General features: G+C 43.7%; 1 protein-coding gene across 4 annotated transcripts in view; it reads right to left on the bottom strand.

Moving 5' to 3' along the window:
• The window catches only part of LOC146813450 (uncharacterized), a 130,368-nt gene extending 112,006 nt beyond the window's left edge, over positions 1-18,362 (bottom strand). The window contains exons 1-5 of one of the 4 annotated variants that reach the window (XM_085620208.1): positions 18,005-18,362; positions 17,421-17,547; positions 14,277-14,387; positions 13,381-13,494; positions 7,909-8,019 (exon numbers count right to left, since the gene is read on the bottom strand). In XM_085620208.1, coding sequence (XP_085476334.1) covers positions 7,909-8,019; positions 13,381-13,494; positions 14,277-14,387; positions 17,421-17,547; positions 18,005-18,046 — 505 coding nt within the window. In that variant the 5' untranslated portion in view covers positions 18,047-18,362. The remainder of the gene's footprint in view (positions 1-7,908; positions 8,020-13,380; positions 13,495-14,276; positions 14,388-17,420; positions 17,548-18,004) is intronic. The other 3 variants (XM_085620207.1, XM_085620210.1, XM_085620209.1) reach the window with 3 other exon arrangements.
• Positions 18,363-19,325: the final 963 nt, after the last annotated feature.

The raw sequence follows: 19,325 nt of genomic DNA, 5'->3' as shown, positions 1-19,325 counted from the left end.
TAAAGTTAGCAGCCCTTAAGGCCTTGTTTCCAAGTTGTGAGATCGCCTGCATCTCGATCTCAGAAAAGGAACACTGAGTTGTTACAGCTATTTTCTCCAAAACATTCTTTAAGTGCCATTCCCCTTCATTACGCAAAAGCCTATACCAATTCCCTACCCCTCTTTGCTTCGTTCTAAAAAAATAAATTTAAAAAAAGCAGTTGTTAGTAGTGATGATCACAAAAACACAAAATAGGGAGTGAAGAGGTAGTGTCCTTTAAAGGAACACTGGAGGTAGATACGTCCTCCTCTTGAAACCTTTCAAAAACACAAAGATCCACCCTCAGATCGATTTCAAAATAGTGTACTCACAGGTTGTGTGTGTTTCCTACAGTGGTTGAAAGCACACAGTGTTTGTTTAAATACCCCTCACACACCAAAAGTCCCCTTGGTGTCATGCTTCATCACAGGGATCTTCCCACCCCGCTGCGGGACTGGGCGCGCTACGACCTACGACTACGTGGGAGCACTGGTTTTCGGAAAACTATGTGTTGTGTAGGAAAGTGAGTGGAAGGGTCAGGAGTGAGTGAAGTAGTGAATTAAAATCTATACTTACTAAAATATCGAGCAGGTGTCATGTATTGTCATTTTTCATCTGCAGGACACAGCACCAGTGTTTGCTACACAATTAAGGCTAAGGAGAATATTCTCACTATATTTATCACCTTCCTTACAAGTCACCACTAATAACGCTGGATGTGGTATATGTCTTGCATTTTTAATATTGTGTTTTTTTTCAGATTACCAAATAGAATACCTATTGGGTATTGTATCTTGTATTTGCTTTTCACGTAGTAATACTACCTGTATATATTATCACTTTTTTAACATTCATTTACTTGGAACTATTTTCTCGACATCTGCTCGATATTTTAGTGAGTATAGAAGGGATCTTTCTTGGTCCAGAAGAAGACGCCTGTGTGCTTCGAAACGTGTTGACATACACAGGAGAGATTGCCCATTAGAGCAATACATCTCCTACCCACCTTTTTAACAGTACCAGCTCGAAGGAATATTAAAGCTTTTTAGTCCAGAAGAGCCAGGTACTTTTTAATTCACTACTTCACTCAATCCTGACCCTTCCACTCACTTTCCTACACAACACATAGTTTTCTGAAAACCAGTGCACTCACGTAGTCGTAGGTCGTAGCACGCCCCATCCCACAGCGGGCGGGAGGTTAGTAGTGATGAACCAGACTCAAGACCATATTTTTAAGTAGATACATCATCTGTAGATATCCAAAAAAGAATAATTTGCTTTGGCCCCGCACCTAGCTTGCAATTCCTGCCAAGTAATTTATCTCCATCCATCAAAAACTGGCCAGATTCTCTAAAGCCATATCCTGCGGCCTTATAGATTATAGAATATAGTTCCTGAAGTCTCTTACTATACTCCTGTAGTGCCTTGGTTTTTTGGGAGTTTAGCTGTCTTTATAAAGACCGGGAACTGGGATTCAGCTTCGTTTACCATCTTGTCGAGAAAGAAGCTATCCAGAGATCCCTTGAGGTCAATTATATGCACCAATATGTCTAAGAGCGAAGCTTCATAATATGTACATATCTGGGGCAATGCCAGTCCCCCTTGATTAGTTTCCAGTTACAAAACTGTCGAAAAAGTGCTTCTAGTTTTTTTAAATATATCGTATTGATTCTTATCAGGAGATTAGTAAAACAGAATATTAATAAAAGTAAAATTGACATTTTTATAAGAGCGACTTGGCTAATAATTGTAAAAGGAAGAAGTGTTGATCTATCAAATAAATCCCAGATTTTTTTTAACATTACCTCATAGTTTAATTTATAGAGGCTAACATATGAATTGGTTACTATACCCCAAGGTATTGAACAGGGCTACTGTAAAAAGCTTGCCATTGAAGAGTGTCCAGGAGAGATATTGCAAGAAGTATTGTTGTGATTCATTTTATACCCTCCAATTGATTTAAACTCTGCAAACTCTGCCAGCATTGCTCTTATATTTTGTTCTTCCAGCCTGAAATATAAAATTACTTCTGAGCAGTTTCTTTTTTCAAATGATTAATAATTTTATTTGTTGTATTTTTATGAGGATTTTGGTACTTGTTGTTTGATCCTCCATAATGAGTTTTAATTCTAACTGTTAAGTGATTTACCTTATGATACACAACACTTGTATGACGGGCTATGTGCAATTTCTTCTTCTTCAATGTATTGATTGCTTTTAAGTTTAAAAAAAATGTTTTAACTGTCTGCTTTTGTGGCTTTTATTTGCAGAATAAAATATTTTTGACTGACATATAAATGATATACTCCGCAAACAATTTTATTTTGGACATTCCTTCTGTTGGAGCTTCTATTCCCAAATCGGCCCTGAATCTAGCTGCCAAAGGTTAAAAAAAAAAGTGAATAATACCGGCGACAAGGGACATCCCTGCTGAGTGCCCCAATTTATATCTACAGTGCCTACTAGGTTAGAATTAACAATGACCTGGGCTTGTGCTCCTTGGTATATATTGTATAACGTTAGTAATTTGGCCAGGGAAACCCACCCTCTTAAGACCATAAAAAAGGGTGTGCCATTTGACCAGGTCGAATGCGTCTTGGCGTCAACCATCATTATGAGTGCGAGAGTCTGCTTACAGTTAAAAAAGTCCAATCCCCACATGTGCACTGATACTGTTGTTATGAAAATCAATAAAAATGATTGCTATAAAAAAGTCCAATCCGTGCCCTAAAAATCCTGTATTAGATGACATTTGCCTTCCTGCAACAAAGCCCGTCTGATCAGAATGGATAATCTTCTGGCCAATTGGAGTAATTCTATCTGCCCAAATTTTCAATAGAACTTTATAGTCAATATTTAATAGGCTGATTGGTCTATAAGAATTTACATCACTAGTTTCCTTTTCCTTTTTGACAAAGCTAACAATGATGGGTTCCTTAAAACCTGATGGAGCATCTCTGCCTGCCTTCACAAAATTAAAAAGTTCTACTAAAAAGGTATTAACTTGTCCTGGAATGCTTTATAAAACTCTGTGGAAGGCCGTCATTCCTACAGGCCTTTCCAGAGGGCATTGAGGCTAATGCTTGTTGGACTTCTAGTGCTGTAATAACAATCCTCAATCCCCACACCTTGCTATTTGAGAGGTACGGTAAGTTAATGCCTATAAAGAACTTATGAATAGCTTCCTTCGAAGCCGTATATTTAGTCGAAAAAAGCTTATTATAGTGATGTAAAAAGAAAATCCCAATCTTTTCCTTTACCGAAACTGCAACCTCCATCTCTGGTTACTGTAATTCCATAATTAATTTTGCTTCCTGTCTCTTCCTGGATGATCAAGCCAAAAAATTACCAACCATCTGGATTTCCTCGTATACACGTTGATGGAGCATCCACGAGCTATTCATCTTTTCTATTAAAAGAATTCCCTCAACTCTTGCTTGGCACTAGCCAACAGGGATCTGCTGCAATTCCCAGCGAAGCATTTAACTTGTTCAACAAAGTAGTGTCTACCGTTAGTTGAAGTTCGGGTATTCGTAGCCTACAAGTTTCACATTGAGCAGCCATAAAGGCCACCATCTGGCCATGCATTGTTGCCTTGGAGGCTCCCTATAGAGAGAAAAGTGTTGTGGTACCCTTATTGACCCCAAAACAATCTTTCATCTATTTTTTTAGTATTTAACAACGATTCCTGGATGGAGAGAAAGAGATGATCTGTTTGCCACGTGGGCATTTCTCTTACCTTCCCTTCTATTTCTGTCTTCACACAAGTCACTGAATGATCTGAAAATGAATGTGCCCATATTTGAGAGTCCAGGCACCTAAGAGACCGTGAGATGAGAAAATAATCTTTATGGGAGGCAGACTGGAATTGTCAAGAGTAGTAAGTATACTGAGACCCCCCCCCCCCCCCCCGGATGGACCCTACGCCAGGGATCAACCAGGTAATGATCTCGCATCATGACATCAAGTACTTTTCTGGGTTTTGGCTTCGGCTGTTTTCTGTCCTATCTAAGGCATCCCTTGTCAAATCGTGACTATAATTGATGTCCCCCCTAAGATGATCGGCCCTGCCGGTCCTCTAGCCAATGTATTTATCTTAACAAATGATTTAGGATCATCTAAGATAGGGACGTCATAATTTATGAAATTAAATAATTGCCATTTACCCCTGCTGTAATCCACATCCATCTACCGTGGGAGTCTCTCGGCACTTGCATCACCTCCCAGTCTATCCCTCACCCAAAATAAATTGCAACGCCCTTTATAGCCATCCCAGCTGAAGCACAAAAAAAAAAGATTTGAATAATATTTAGGGATAAAAAGCTTTGGGGAATTGTTTTTTAAATGTGTTACTTGAAGGAACAAGATTTGTGTTGAAAAAGTGGTTAACCATCTAATTAGAGCCCCATACTTTTGCTTGTTAGATACTCCGTTGACATTGACCGATAGGATACGCATTTCAAGATTCCTCTCCCAAGCCCCTAACTGTGAGTTGAAGCCTAGACATAATAATAAATAAAAATCTTCCCAACATTGCCTTATCATCTATAGTTCTGATCTTTTTTGATAGTGCTACCCTCCACCAACTCCTACCTTCCCCTCCTGCCCCTGGGAAAAGGGGAATTGCCCACATTATCCCTCACCATCCTGTCTTGGTGGGCGTCTGGATAGATGCCCTTGTTGTGTGCCGTGTTGCTGAACCCCTTGCTGAACCTCCTGTCCCCCCAACCTTATCAGTCATTGTACTGGATTTCTTATATATAAATATATATATTTCCCCTTCAGTAATTGGAGATTCTTTGTAGCAGTTCTTGATCTTCCTCCAAGCTTGTGAACACGTGAAATTTACCTTTTACTAAGACCCTGAGTTTAGATTGTTGCACAATTGATGCCTGCGCTCCCTGGGCCTTAATTAAGTATAACAGCTTTACAAACTCCTTCTGGCGGTGTGCTGCTGCTGCAGACATATCGGAGCAGATTCGACTAGTAGGTACTCCGCAGCCTTATGGCACTCCTATCAAACGTAGATTGGAGAGTCGCAATTGATTTTCTAAATCATCCATCTTGTTCTCCGGAGAGGACTTCTCTTTCCTTACTTGATTGGCTTGCTGCTGCAATGTATTCATTTGATCCTCTAGCTGTGAAATCCTAGAGACTGCCCCCTGAATTCGGACCTGTATGCTGGCGAATGCTTTCTCTATTTTCATTACGGGCTGATGCAGGGATGCTATTTCAGTAGCTTGTGTTACTTTTAATTCTCTTATTTCATCTAAGATAAGATTTAACATGGTTTTAATGTCCCATTGTGCAACCATGTCGCTCCCTTGTACCTGGTTGGAGCCTGCTGTTCCACGAATTTCTCTACTTCAGCCTGGGCTTGAACTTGAGGGGCGACGTCCTTGCTTGCTTCTATAGAAGGAGGTTGAGGCTGCAGCTGCGTATCCAAAGGGGTATTCTGATTCGCCAGCGCTTGTGGCGGTCTACTGTCTTTCGAGAGGATCACATGTTCTATACAAGGAGCGGTGGAGTTCAAACTTGGAGGTAGGCCTGATAGAATACTGGCGGGCGATTCCTGAACCGTGGTAGTTGTTACTTTTGATTTAAAGGCAAAGGGGAACCCGAGTTAGCACAAAAAGTGCACCCACACTGAGGCGGCTGGGTGCAGGGTGCTGTTTTTGCGTCGGGTGCCCTGTTGTTTTCAATGGGAGTTGCCGGTTTGGGATTTTGGCTGTAGGCTCGGTCCAGGAAGTCTTCCAGGAGGAGCCAACAGCTGGGTAGGTAAATTGGAGGGCGCTGGGACCTTGGTGCACCCTGGTTTTCTTCTCCAGGGCGCAGGGTGGCTGGATGCAGGGGTGACTTTTAAAGTCGGATTTCACCTTACCCGCCCCCTCGTGGTTGGGGGGTCTCTGCGCAGAGGCTGCAGGTGACTTCAGGGCATCCTGGAGGGATGAACCCTTGGTGGACTCTGGAGCGCTGGGGGACCTCGCTGGGACCGGTGGGCCACCCGGATTCGGGCTGTAGGCGTCGGGTGCAGTGGTGGTTCGAGGCATCGGCTTTCTTTGTCCTCAGCAGGCTCAGAGTTTTTCTTGGCTGTTTCTTTGGAAAAGAGCTGCTGTTCACAGGAGATCCAGTCTTTGTTGAAGGTGGTCAGTCCTCCCAGGTGTTCTGGAGGTTGCTGGCTGCAGGACAAGGCGACTTTTGGCGCAGTATCTCTGGAAGACAAAGACATGCTGGGGCCAAGTCAGTTCTTCTCTGCAGTCTCCGCTGTTGGGCGTCATCTTTCGTCCTTCTTCTTCGTAGGTTGCGGGAATCTGTCTTCTTGATTCAGGGCTGCCTCTAAATACTGTATTTAGGGGGCGTTTAGGGGTCTCGAGGTCAGTAGCCAATGGCTACTGACCTTAGGGTGACTACACCCTTGGTGTGCTCACCCCACGTGGAGGAGTGGGCAAATCCCTAATCCTGATTGGAGACCAACTGCCATCTGCAAGATGGCGGACACTGAAGAGAGGGCTTCACCTTGCCTCCCCATCTGTGGGGTGGGGTTGGCAGAGGTGGGCACACTTTCGAGCTGGCTAATTTTTCCTGCCTGTCTTCTCGCTGAAAAGGAGGGGAGACAGGAAGGGGACTTGTTCCTGATCGCAGGAGAGACTGGGGGTTGTGTTACAAAGGCAGCAAAGCCTTTGAAGCTTCCCAGCCACAAATGGCTCTTTCTGACCTGGGGGACTTGTGAACACCCCCGCCCTGGAAAGGCTTGGTTTCTGGGCTCAGGGAGAAAAGGCTCCCACCCCAGGGGTCCAGAAACATATCTCGTGGTGGCAGGCTGGTGTTTACCAGTCAGGGAACCAACCGGAGGATGATCGTTTTTCAGGGGGCATCTATAAGATGCCCTCTGTGTGCAATGTATAATATTATTATGCTGAGAAGTTTGATACCATAATTCCCAGAATTCAGTGTAGCCATTATGGTGCTGTGGAGTTTGTAAAGACAAACTCCCAGACCATATACTCTTTTATGGCTTTACTGCACCTACAATGTCTAAGAATGGACGTAGACACTGTAGAGGTACATTGCTCATGCACCTGCATCCTCACCAGTGCGATAGTGCACCCAGCAAGAGGGGTGTCTTACCTATACCATAGATAGCAGGTTGCAAGCATGGCACACAGGCAGCCTGCAATGTGGGGGGAGGAGGGAGGGGGGGGGAGAGAGAGAGAGAGAGAGAGAGGGAGAGGGGGAGGGGGAGAGGGGGAGAGGGAGAGGGGGGGAGGGGGAGGGGGAGAGGGAGAGGGAGAGGGAGAGGGAGAGGGGGAGAGGGAGAGGGGGAGAGGGAGAGGGAGAGGGAGAGGGAGAGGGAGAGGGAGAGAGAGAGAGAAGTGTGTGTGTGTTAAGGTACAGTACCTCTAAGGATGGCACAATAGGTGCTGCAGCCCTTAGAGGCCTTCCCTGGTCACAGTGCCCCTGGTACCTTTCACAGGGGACTTACATGGGCCAGAGAGGTGCCAATTGTGTGCGTGTGTGTTCTATATATTTCATATTTAACTCAGATGACCTGGGTAACATAGCGGACCCTTAGCTCACCCCTAAGGAATTATTCCGAGGTTTTTGTTTATCTGGCTTTTGTCTGAGCACTGTGGTAGCTTTTCTGACAACTGATGTTGTATGACTGTTTTACATATTTTTATGTGCTGAGAGTTGTATTTATAATGGTTTTAAGTATATACTTTGTTTTGAACAGTGCACTTTTTATGGCTCATCGAGCCGAAAAAAAGTTGATTGATTGACTGACTGACACCTCATGGTATTTATGCACTAGTCTAGCAACAATATAGGTGTGGAAAATTACCCCTTTTTGCTCATGTCTTCTAATGAATATTGCCTTTCACACTAACCTCTGGAAGTGTTAGAATCACAATTCACTTTTGTATCTTCAAAGTCCATGTCATACAACTCTTCGTGTCTCTTAGGTTTGAGTGAAAACACAGAGCTCGTTATCAGAGGACCTGTTTGTGGAAAGAAAGAAGACACACATAATCCACCAACAGCTCCCTGTAAAATATCCAAACACAACAGATGTGTAATCAGCTAGAGAAAGGTGAACATTCATTGTGCACTGGACAGAAATTCTCTACCATGAAATTGTAAGATGGACTCCTCTCCACTGACCAGTATTGGACAAACATGCCTAGCCCTGTGTTATAGTGACTGCAGGTTGCACAAGAAATATTGAGATTGCACACCACAATTCACTAGCCCACAAAACAGTGCTTTCATCACATAGGTGTCTGATACTATAGCTTGAAATCCTAGATCAGTGGAGGCCGGAGATCAGTGGTCCTTTTTCACAGAATTTCTGTGGTGGTTTACAGCAAACACAACAAGGATATCTCGCTGACTTATCATTCTTAATGGTCTCTGAACAGTCATTAAGAAAATGGTTTCTCTCATGTCACTGTTCAGGCCAACATGCTGTGCACATACAGACATTCAGTTGTCTCTCGGCACATGACCTGAGACTTCCACTGTGGGTTTCTCGCCTTATCCAACATCATTAATCCATAGATTGAGCGCTCGGTAGCCTTCCTAGCCAGACTCAAAAGAGCTATCTATCATTTGGCAACTATTTTAAGACAGTCTTTAAAAAAAATTCTATTGCAGATAACACAAGCATATGACTGCACCAGAAGAACATACTAGAAAGTACATGAGGATGTGGAACACTGGCATCATGGATAAACATTTGATGGGCCGCTGCAGGGTGACATGGTAGTACATGATCTGTCTCATATTACGAGGGTTGTTTAATTTGGGGCTATTCCTCTCCCTCACCTATGTCAATACCATAGTGTCTTATCCAGGGACTCCAGTCCTTATTAAACTTTGTTAGACAGACTCTGGCCATGTATGTAATAACCTTTTCAGCTGCCATGCAAAGGTCCATGGCGTTTTTCCATTCTTGGAGTGAGGGTGGAGGGGTTCCTCAATACTTAGTCACAACTCTTTTGGCCACTGCCAGGCCTAGATTACTAAATAAGAGCTTGGCTCTGGGGATATCTATCTCTGTAGGGATACCGAGGAAGATGTATGTAGGATCGGCTGGTATTGCAACTCCCAAGTCCCCATTAAGTACTGTAACTATACTGGTCCAATAGTGGTTAATACAGGGACAATCCCAAAGTGTATGCATAAACGACCCAGTCTCTGCCCCACACCGAAGACAGCTGGGGGAGTTATCCCCACCAAAGCTGTGTATTCGAGTTCTATCATAATAAATCCTATGGAGAATTTTAAGTTGAATCAGTCGGAGTCTGGATTTGATTGCAACTTTTCTGAGATGCATTAATGCAGCCTCCCACTGGATCCTCAGTTTTGTCAAGGTATCAGACATGTTGTTTGTTATTGTTTTGTACGTCAAGACACCGCCTTCGCCTCAATTTCCCCAAGGAGTAGTCGCCCCTTCAATGGTGCATATTCCGGTATATTTCCCATGTCTAGTCCTTTGGCAGTCCAAGCATGACGGATTTGGAGATATTTGTAATATTGTGTATTGTTGAGTTGTTATTCTTTTTGAAGGGAGCTAAAGGTGATCAATACACCCAGTCTATAATATCTCCCAGTTTTGAAATTGCCAGGGTGTCCCCGGGTAATAAAGCCCTTCAGCTTTCTAAACTCTCTCAGATGTGTTCCCACCCACAAGGGGGGTTTCGCGAGTAATGTTCGTGTCCCCATTCATCCACCTTTCCACCCCCTTCCAGGCATCTATGGCCACCTGGATTGCCCAACAACTTCTTTACCCCTTTTCCAGCACAAAGGTAGTGTGTGTAAGGATGAGTTTGAAATGATGTCCTTTCTAGTGCATATGTTGGGTGGTCTCCTGGTAGATCACCCTAATCATTGACTACAATAAGGTGGGCCGCTCAATATTAAACTTTCATGTCTAGTAAGGCGATGCCTCCATTGTATTGGTTTCGCTGCCGTGTGCCCAGATCTCGGATGTCCCCCATTCCAGATTAGGGTTTGTACTTCCCCCTATATCTTAGTAAAAGTTTCCTCTGGCCCTTATAATAGGTATTTGGGGGGATATATACACATTTTGGCAGTGTTGTCGTTTTGCCCATCTATGTCAACGGCAGCTTCCCCCATCTTTCCATGTCTGTATGGAGGTCAGTCAGGATCTCCCAAATATTTGCGCTCTATGCTATCTTCCCTGCTTGTGGTCACATAAATACCCAGATAACGGAACCACTGCGGATCAACTCGAAGCCGACCCAGGACATCATTTGGGTCAAAGTGTCGTCCTGCAGGGCATAGGCTGGATTTCTCCCAGTCAATCCTATAGCTTGCGTGGACTCCATAGTTTTCCAAAATTTGGAAGAGCCCTGGGAGTGTCTTTTGTGGGTTGGTGACGTAAAGGATAAGGTAGACAGTCTCATCAACTAATGATATGAACCTGCAACCCTGGTCTCAAGTGGCTCTAAACACAGCAGTCCATAGTCAAAAAGATGCTAAACTGCACCAACTCTGATTGCGGCTTCTTGATGGTGGTCCCTTAGACTCCAAAGCCCAATCAAGGCTAGACTTAATTAACACTTAAGCCTTCTGTGCAAAAGCAAGCCAGCCCTTCATGATGCAAACCGCTGAAGCTTTGTCTGGACACTGGTCTCATCTTACATTGAGGATGACTTCACTCTACTCTACCGCTTCACCTGCATCACCGCTCACATTTTTCCTGAAGCAATATGTCTGATTTCGCTCTTGTACTAATAGAATTCACTAGTTTCCACTACCAACACATTACCTTTTTAAACCCTTGTACATTATACAGAAAAAAGCACAGTGAAACTGAACTGTGTTGTCAACAAACTGGCCATTTGTGCTCAAAACTAAAAGAGGCGCAGAGTCACCCCGTATTAATGAGATTAGAAGACACATTTCTCTGAAATAACTACAAGACAAGCACTCTCAGTTTACCCACTCAAACTCTAGCACATACTACCTTGAATACAGGTCAACTTCTCCCTCATTCTCCTTGCCAAGCTTACACTCTTTTATCCCCTAAAACAGTGTACAGAGACGCATTACCCACCCACCAGACATGTTCAGAATTCTCAAACATGGTCACGTAAAACAATGAATTACAAACACTCCCTTGTGCTGTTGGAATGCGTTTTACAGGTAAGAAATATCTAAGAGTTTGTTTGCTGACAACAGCTGTAGAGTCGCCCAATAAATCCAGCAATGTTAGGTATCTTGGATAAATAGCTTTTTAAAATTAAGAGATTTGCCCACTACTCATTATCTCTCAAACTTTCTACATGTAATAGGAGAGGATGTCCTAACATGTCTCAATAAATACCACCGGAAAAAACAACTTTGCTTACAAAACATTTATTCCTTGTAAAATCTGCTCTATGCTTTACTAAACTCCAGGCATCTGCAAGGGAATTAACTGCAGGATAACCTGCCACAGAATATTCCTTGCCTCGTTGGATTTTGCAACAGATATTGAGAGTAAGAAAGTCTAGTGTTAGAGCTTTAGGAACAGTGGCAGCTGGTGACATTTTAAAGTGGTGAGGCGTAAATGTTGGGCATGTTTTTAATATACTGAGCGATGTGAACCAGTTCAATAGACAAACCTGAGGTCCAGGGCGAGTCCCTCCCCCGAGAAAGAAATGAAAAAAAAGATTGGCAAATGGTGCATTTTAAAGCAAATGAATGTAGTGATAAAGCAAGGCTTATACAGCATTGGGCACAAATAGTCTAGAAATATTAAACACATTAAAAACTGCCCTATATCTTCCTGCACTGATATGTTCAACAGTTTCTGTAATGTGTAAATTGTACAGCATGACAACTTTAGCCCTTTAAAATGTATGCTTGCCTAGTGTCTTGCACTGCAAGCAGCATTAACTTTGGAAAAATAAGCTCTAACCTGACTTCGAGAAGCACTCACAGCTGCTGGCTACCACCAGTCATAAAGAAATATGTGCAGACCGGTCATTAAGTGGGATGGAAAAAGTGGGGGCTCTCTATAACGGAACATGTCAAATACATTTTCGTGATTCCCGTACTGTGCCACCTGACCGGTATTTTGGTTTCTCTCCAAGATGTCATTGTATCCACGATAAAGGACACGACCAATGACATTCACCTCAAGCCAGTCAGTACGATTGGCTTAGTCACTGGTTGTTAGCTGTTTAAGATAAATGAGTAACAACGATGATTGTTATAAATAATTAACATTGGAAATGTTTCAATTCTGAAACTGCGAGTCTGTGAATTAAATAGCATTGAGACATGTGGAAGGAGTTTTGGTCTTCAGTTATGTGTGCTTGATGTTAAATATGTATCCTCTTTTTCTCTGCATATCTTGTCCATCTGCACATCGTCAACCCCCTCTCTTTTCTCTTCAGCATCCTCTTTTCACTCTTCCCTGAATGCACTTACTAGCATATATGTTAATTCACCACCTGAAACATACACTGCACTCCCTCAAATTTAAACACTTTAAATTTCTCTTACTTTTGTCTTGCAAATATGTTGATATCTATGTAGCCGCTTCAAACACATATCCACAGAATTTCAGTTGCAATTGGAACACATAAACATTGTTGTGTGTGCTCTGTAGAGAGGTCAACGGATGGCCACTATATGTATCAAAATGGCTGACCGCACTTACAGAGCCTGGAGAATCGGCTGCGGGGTTCATAGAGGTTTCCTGCTCATGCTACTTATAACCCAGCACCCTACCTTCAGCATTCAAAGGCCTGCCTTAGGGGTGACATATAGGTTTTAGGTGTAGTGACCTCAGATATAAGAAAACCTATATCTGTTGTAAGTGGTGCTAGCAGCAGCTTACACAGGCTGCAATGGTAGGCCTCTAGTCACAGTTTGAGTGGTCTCTCATGGGTGGCATAATAAATACTGCAGTCCATGGGAGACCCCTGGGATACCTGTGCCCTAGGTACCTAAGTACTATATACTAGGATCCCAGTCAGACTACTAACAAAATCATAGGGACACCAGCAAAACGTGGAGGTAACCATGAAGGCAGATCCTACTTTTCTACAAAACAGTGCTTATTTGCACAGAACTGGGGCTTGAAATTCAAAATTAGAAGAGATTTAGAGGACTGTCTAATCAATTGGTAACTCAGACCTAGCATCAGAGCCCAAGCACTAGTAGCAGCTAAACATCTATGTATCTTCCTTTTTTTCATCAGCTAAGAGTTTAAGCCTTCAAGAGTGTTTGTTGGGGTATATTGTTTAACAGAAAGGGTATATCATATCAGGCTGAGGCAAGAGAACACATAAATAAATAAGTTACACTACTCTGTATTATGTGACAGATCAATTCTTCCTAACCTGTACTGGGAATATCACAGCTTCCCCTTTCATTTGTGTCTGGGCTATTCTTTAAATGTTGCTTGGCTCTTCTTGTCTTCCTGAATACTGCATTCGATTCACTAGTTGAATATCCTAAATAAGGATGAAAAAACATTTAGTATCTCTTTCAGATAGAAATATTTACATTTGCAAATTTCATTTATTTAACATACCTATGTAGTAAACACCAAACATACAAGAAAATAGCAACTAATAAATTACCTTTCCTGGCACCTAACAAAGTCATAGCAATCTATGCACAAATCAAAGTTTATAAACTGTTGAACGTGGCAGAAAACAACTGAGATGCACTGTGTATAGGAAAGAACAGAGCGAATAGTGGTTTGCAGCCAGGGGTTAAATTACGCTCAACAGGAGAGAGGGCCAACATTTGTAGAAGCCTGAAGAGCAAGAGACAAGAAGAGCATGAAGATGAGAGACATCCACAGTATAGTCATCTATTAGTAGTGATATTTTGGTCAAGAAAATAAAGGGTCATTGACAGCGGTTTCGTGAGCAGGAAGTTGGGATTGTGGTTTGAGTTTAGCTGCTCCAAACAAGAAGAGACTGCACCTTGAAAGAAGTACCTCAGTGGTTGCTGCAGACTGCTGAGGTAGGCTAGGCCTAAAGTTTGAAGAAAGGGTATGTTGTTAATTAGTCTATGGAGCCACGTAAGCACCCAAGGAAAGTGCTCATCAAGAATTTCACCTCATTGACTACCGGCTTGATCTAGGTTGAGGAAAAGTTGAATAGCTGAAGCTATGATCGTTTACAGGAACAACACACATGCACAAGTCTAGCATGAGTGTATTTGTGGGCGAATACCCTCTTTCGTTTATAAATGTCGGCTAATTAATTTTGCCTTTCACACTAACCTTGGAAAGTGTTCAAATCATGATTCAACTTTAGATCCTCAATGTCCATGTCATCAAACTCTTCATATTCCTTATGTTTCAGTGAAAATACAGAGTTGGCAATCATAGGACCTGTTGCAGAAGAAAAAAGACACTTATAATCCACTGACAGTTCCCTGTAAAATATCCAAACACAGCAGACGTGTAATCAGGGAGAGAAAATAGAGCATTAATTGTGCACTGGAAAGAAACCCTAACATGAGAATTTAAGATGGACTCCACCCCCACACTTAGCAGTGATGGACAAACATTGCCTTGCCCTGGGCCATAGTGACTGTAATTTGCACAAGAAAGGTTGAGATTGCACACCGTAATTCATCATCATCTTTATTTTGCTTATAAAAAAACAATAAATCTACACAAAGCACGTAGATATAAAAACATAAGAGTATAAACATTTCAATTTGATAAACAGCAAAAAATAATTATATTCCCAGAGAACAAGAAACTTGACAAGACCTTTTGACAAAACCTTATTATCTAGCAGCTGTTCTTAAAGAAACGCTAAAAGTAGCTTAAAATCACTTAAAAGATCTATAAACCCAATTAGACTTAAAGTGCATGGTGCATTAGGGTATTGTTACACCGTAATTCACTTGCCACAGAACAGTACTTTCATCACATAAGTTTCTGATCATTTGTGTCTTGGATTCTTGATCATTGGAGGCCCTAGAGCAATGGTTCTTAGCCTTCCGATATCTGTGGAACCCCAATAAATCATTACTGGAATCCAGGGCCCCCAACTGAGTCAGTATCAGAAGTTGGGGACCTCCATCCTAAGCAATTTCAATGATTTGAGTCCCAAAACAATACGCAAAAATGCATAAACACGTATATAACAAACAACTGCTCAAATATTTTGTTTCTTTCACAATCAAATATAGAAAAAGTTGTCACATCTTCAATTTTGCATCCTTAATTGTATATACCCAATTAATTGTAATATATGAATGTTAATATTATTTAATTGTGTAAAGCAGTTAAAGACCCCCTTGAGAAGGCTTGACAAACCCCAAGTGGTCCTCAGACCACAGGTTTCGAACCACTGCCCTGGAGAACGAAAACATCAATCAGTTGCCAGGGCATCTTTATTCTCTTAAAGAGCATGCAAAAAGCAGCTGACCAGGACCCCACTCAGCGGTAATCCATGGGACTCTCCTGGATACTCAGGTCCATTAGCTCTAGGGGTGCCTCATTCTTTCAGTGAAATCTGGACTTCAAGTGTGTGTGTGTGTGTGGTGTGTGTGTGAGACAGCATAGTTTTTAACCCAATATATACATATCTTCGTCTGTATGTCTACAACACACTTTGCCACTGGATTCAAGCAAGCCTGGCTGAAGAAGGCTAAAATGCCAGAAACCGGTCCTAGGAAGCTTGTTTCTGGTCCAGGGAAGGCATGGCTTGGCAGTTCGGGCTGGACTGTTCCCATGAGGCACAGGGTCAGACTGATTTGCATATGGCCATGTCTGAACCGGGGGGCAGAGTGGGCTAAAGAACGGTGATGGATCAAACCCAGATCTGTTGACTGGGTGTGAGTGTTTGATTGGTTCTGATGCTCCGTCCATCACCACCCCCTTTTGTACAACACACTTTACCCTTAATTTTACAGGGTTCACATTACAACAGACATGTAGTTCATCGCTGCTTGTTTAAATTCAAAATACGATATGACTAGTTGGCTATAATGAAATTCAAAGCTGTCACAACTGGTTGCTCGGAGATTACTATGGCATGAGCATTCACTCACTGAGCTGTCTTACCAGCTGAGCTTCTAGTCAAGTGCATCCACTGGTGAGACTGCTTAATGTTTATTGTAGAGGAATACATGTCGTCAAAAAGTCTAAGTTACAGTATAACCTTTACATTGTGGTTGAAGAAGGTTGTTTTCATTAGAAATTTAACTTTTGGAAAAGAGTAATGTTTGTTTTTACGGACTACGCTAACACTGTAGTCTGCACACTTCCTACACAGTTTCCGACTTGTTTGCCTAATGTGCACATTTGTAGGCATATCATGCATTTCAGGCTTAATGTGCTTTCTCTGGGACGAGTATGCAAAGAAACATTGCTGTAACTGAGCACCTATCGGGACAATGTGGAACTAGATTTCAAGTGTGGGAACCTATTCTTGCACCCAGGTTTAATTTCCATTGTCCGGGCACCATGGAGTTCTGAGTGATGTCACAGCCACCTCGATCTTCGTTCTTGTTGTCAATTTGATGTCACTCAGAATCCCTTGATGAAAAGCATTCCCGTAATTCAGTTACTATAATTCTAACTGTTATGCATGACTTCCATTGGAAGCCTTTAGCGTGAGAAGAATATTCCAAACCGTATTATTATTCACTGCTGTGATATAGAAACAGTGGGAAACAAACGCTGTTTCCCCCTGTTTCTACGTCATACATGAATGCCAGGCTGCTATGACAGGGCACTCTCTTGCACAGAGATCACCGTTATGAGATGAAAAGACAGAAGGCACAGAGAATAGTTGGGAGGGCGACAGGAGGCTACATTTATCTTTATTTTTTTGCAGAGAGGATTCATTTTTTGGACGGCTCCCCGGCTATTCCTCTGAATAGACGCTGAAAGCAGGGACAGGTGATTTGGAGGGTACAGAGGAATTACATAACATAAAAATGTAGATGGGCAAAAAAGTGCCTAACGGGGATGTTCTCACCCTCAGTTGAGTAACATCATACGCACTCAAACGTCTCTCTTGTTGTCTGTTTGAAATCACCTGGAACCCGACCCTACCCTAAAAAACAGTCCTTGTATTCATTGCTGCCGTCTGTAATTCTATATGTAATCATGGTGTGGATTTCTATTGTGACCTACACGAGCAGTCTGGGGACACTGCAAAGTGGAGGTGTAAGGATGGAAGAGAAAATCAATGATAACAATAAAGTAACCCTATGCGATCGTCAGGAGCCCAGGAAAGTGCAGACAGGCCAGTTTCTTGATATCGCTAAGGTGGTGTTCCACATGTATTCAAATACTGACGCTGGCAAAAGCTTCTGCTGTCGATATCAAGCACCCTGGAACCTGTTCTTAGCATGTAGGTAATATATATGAAAATGTGAAAAAATAATAATAAAGTCTCACCCAGAGAAAGCAAAGCCTGGTGGATGTCCTTCATGACATTCCTGTAAAGTTCCTTCTGCCAGTGGTGTAGCAGCTTCCACTCCTCTTCCGAGAAACAGGAAACGACATCAATGAAGGTAACTGGTCCCTGGAACAACATGTTCAATAACACAGATTAAACAGCTCTTAATGTAAATACATAACACGTTGAGGGTGTATTCGTGTCAAGCGCGGCCTCGTTTCCAACCAGTGTGGTGTTGCAATGAAGCCATTTTAAGAGGTGCTACTGATGGGGGGTGGGGGGGGGGGGGGGGGGGTTGTTTCTACTGATTTGCCCGCATGGCTCTGCAGATGCACAGACTTACCAGACGAGGGAACACGGGTCGATCACAAGTGGATCCTAAGTGCACCCAGACCACCCACAGAGACCCAGAGATTCATCATAGCCTCCGGGACACAAACCAGCTTCGCTGTTTACCTGCCACTAGGCATTAATCGCTCCAAACATCCAGTGCCCGAGTGGGGGGCTACACTGATCATAAGCAATGACCGCCCCCAGGTGCATGTGGCCCCAGAGAGCACCAGCTGCCACAGGCTGCACTCACCGGCTCTGACACACTCTGGGACGCTGCTTTTCTGTGCTTCATTGTAACTGTGTAGAGGAAAGCGTCTTCCAAGAAGGGAGGGTGGGCCTCGGGTGACGTGGAGGGGCCCCTGGACTCACAGATGGTGGGTGGGCCTCGGGTGACGTGGAGGGGCCCCTGGACTCACAGCTGCCCTTCCAACCAGCAGCACAGCCTGGGGGCACGCTCAGGTCGCTCCCTCGCAGCTGCCGCGGCCCTCGCTGAGCGTTGACCCGCGGATACCAACAGTAAACACAGGACACAGGTCGGGACCTCCGGGTGCGCTGCTCTGCCCTAGAGACCTGTTGTCCACTAGGGTCCCAGGCGCATGCGCAGAAGCACAGTGTCTCCGTCCCACACTACTGCGCACGCGTGTCTCAGACGCATGCGCAGAGGCGCAGCCTCGCTGCAGAACACTACTGCGCATGTGTCTCAGGCGCATGCGGACAAGCACAGGGCTGTGTCTCATCTACGTTTGCGTCTGCAAGACGCATGGGTACAGACACTGCTTCTAAATGTTACACCTCTACGCATGTGCCCTAAAGACGCAGCCGCAGCCAATTGTGTTACACCTCTGCACATGCGTGTTACAGCCACATGCGCGGAGCTACTGCTTCTTGGTGTTTCGGTGTTTCATTGTTGCAGGCACTCTTTAGATAAACATGCGCATTGAGACTACTGCGCATGCGTTTTAGAGACACACTGTTTGCCGTTGCTCTACTTCTGCGCATGTGTCTTACAGGCGCGGGGTGCGTTGTTTATGCCACGTGCATCTAGCCAGGTGCGACGTCCAGCGCTGTTCCCACCACAGACACTGCAAGGATTTATAAAGGCATGTCTGGTTTTTTAATGACCATGCCAGGGCCGTTTCTAGGATTTTTGGGGCAGGTAGTGATCGGCTGATCACTGTTCTAGTGTTCCAATGTGCGAGCTACTCCCTGAGGGCTGGCTTACACCTCACCCCACACCCATCCAGCGCAGGCATCACTGGTCAGTGTAGCGTCGCGCTCTAGTCTTCACGTACCATGTGATGACGTAGAGCGCGGCGGACATTTTGGATGCCGCAAGAGAGCGCGGAGCCGGTGAGCAGAGCAGACGTCTCCCGGCGCTCGCCTGATAAGTGTGTCATATAAGTGTTTAATAAACCTATACTTACCTGCAACTGTAAGTGGTATGAGCTGTCCTTCCTACCTATGACCCAACACTACAAAATGGCGACGAGGGTCTGGGATCAACACGGAAAAGGACTCAGAAGTAACTGAACCGGGTGCAACACGGGTCCAGGTGCACCGGGAGTACAGCA

This window comes from Triturus cristatus, chromosome 7 (genome assembly GCF_964204655.1).
Source record: "Triturus cristatus chromosome 7, aTriCri1.1, whole genome shotgun sequence".
In the NCBI taxonomy this organism is placed as follows: domain Eukaryota; kingdom Metazoa; phylum Chordata; class Amphibia; order Caudata; family Salamandridae; genus Triturus; species Triturus cristatus.
This window is presented reverse-complemented; position numbering and strand designations above follow the sequence as displayed.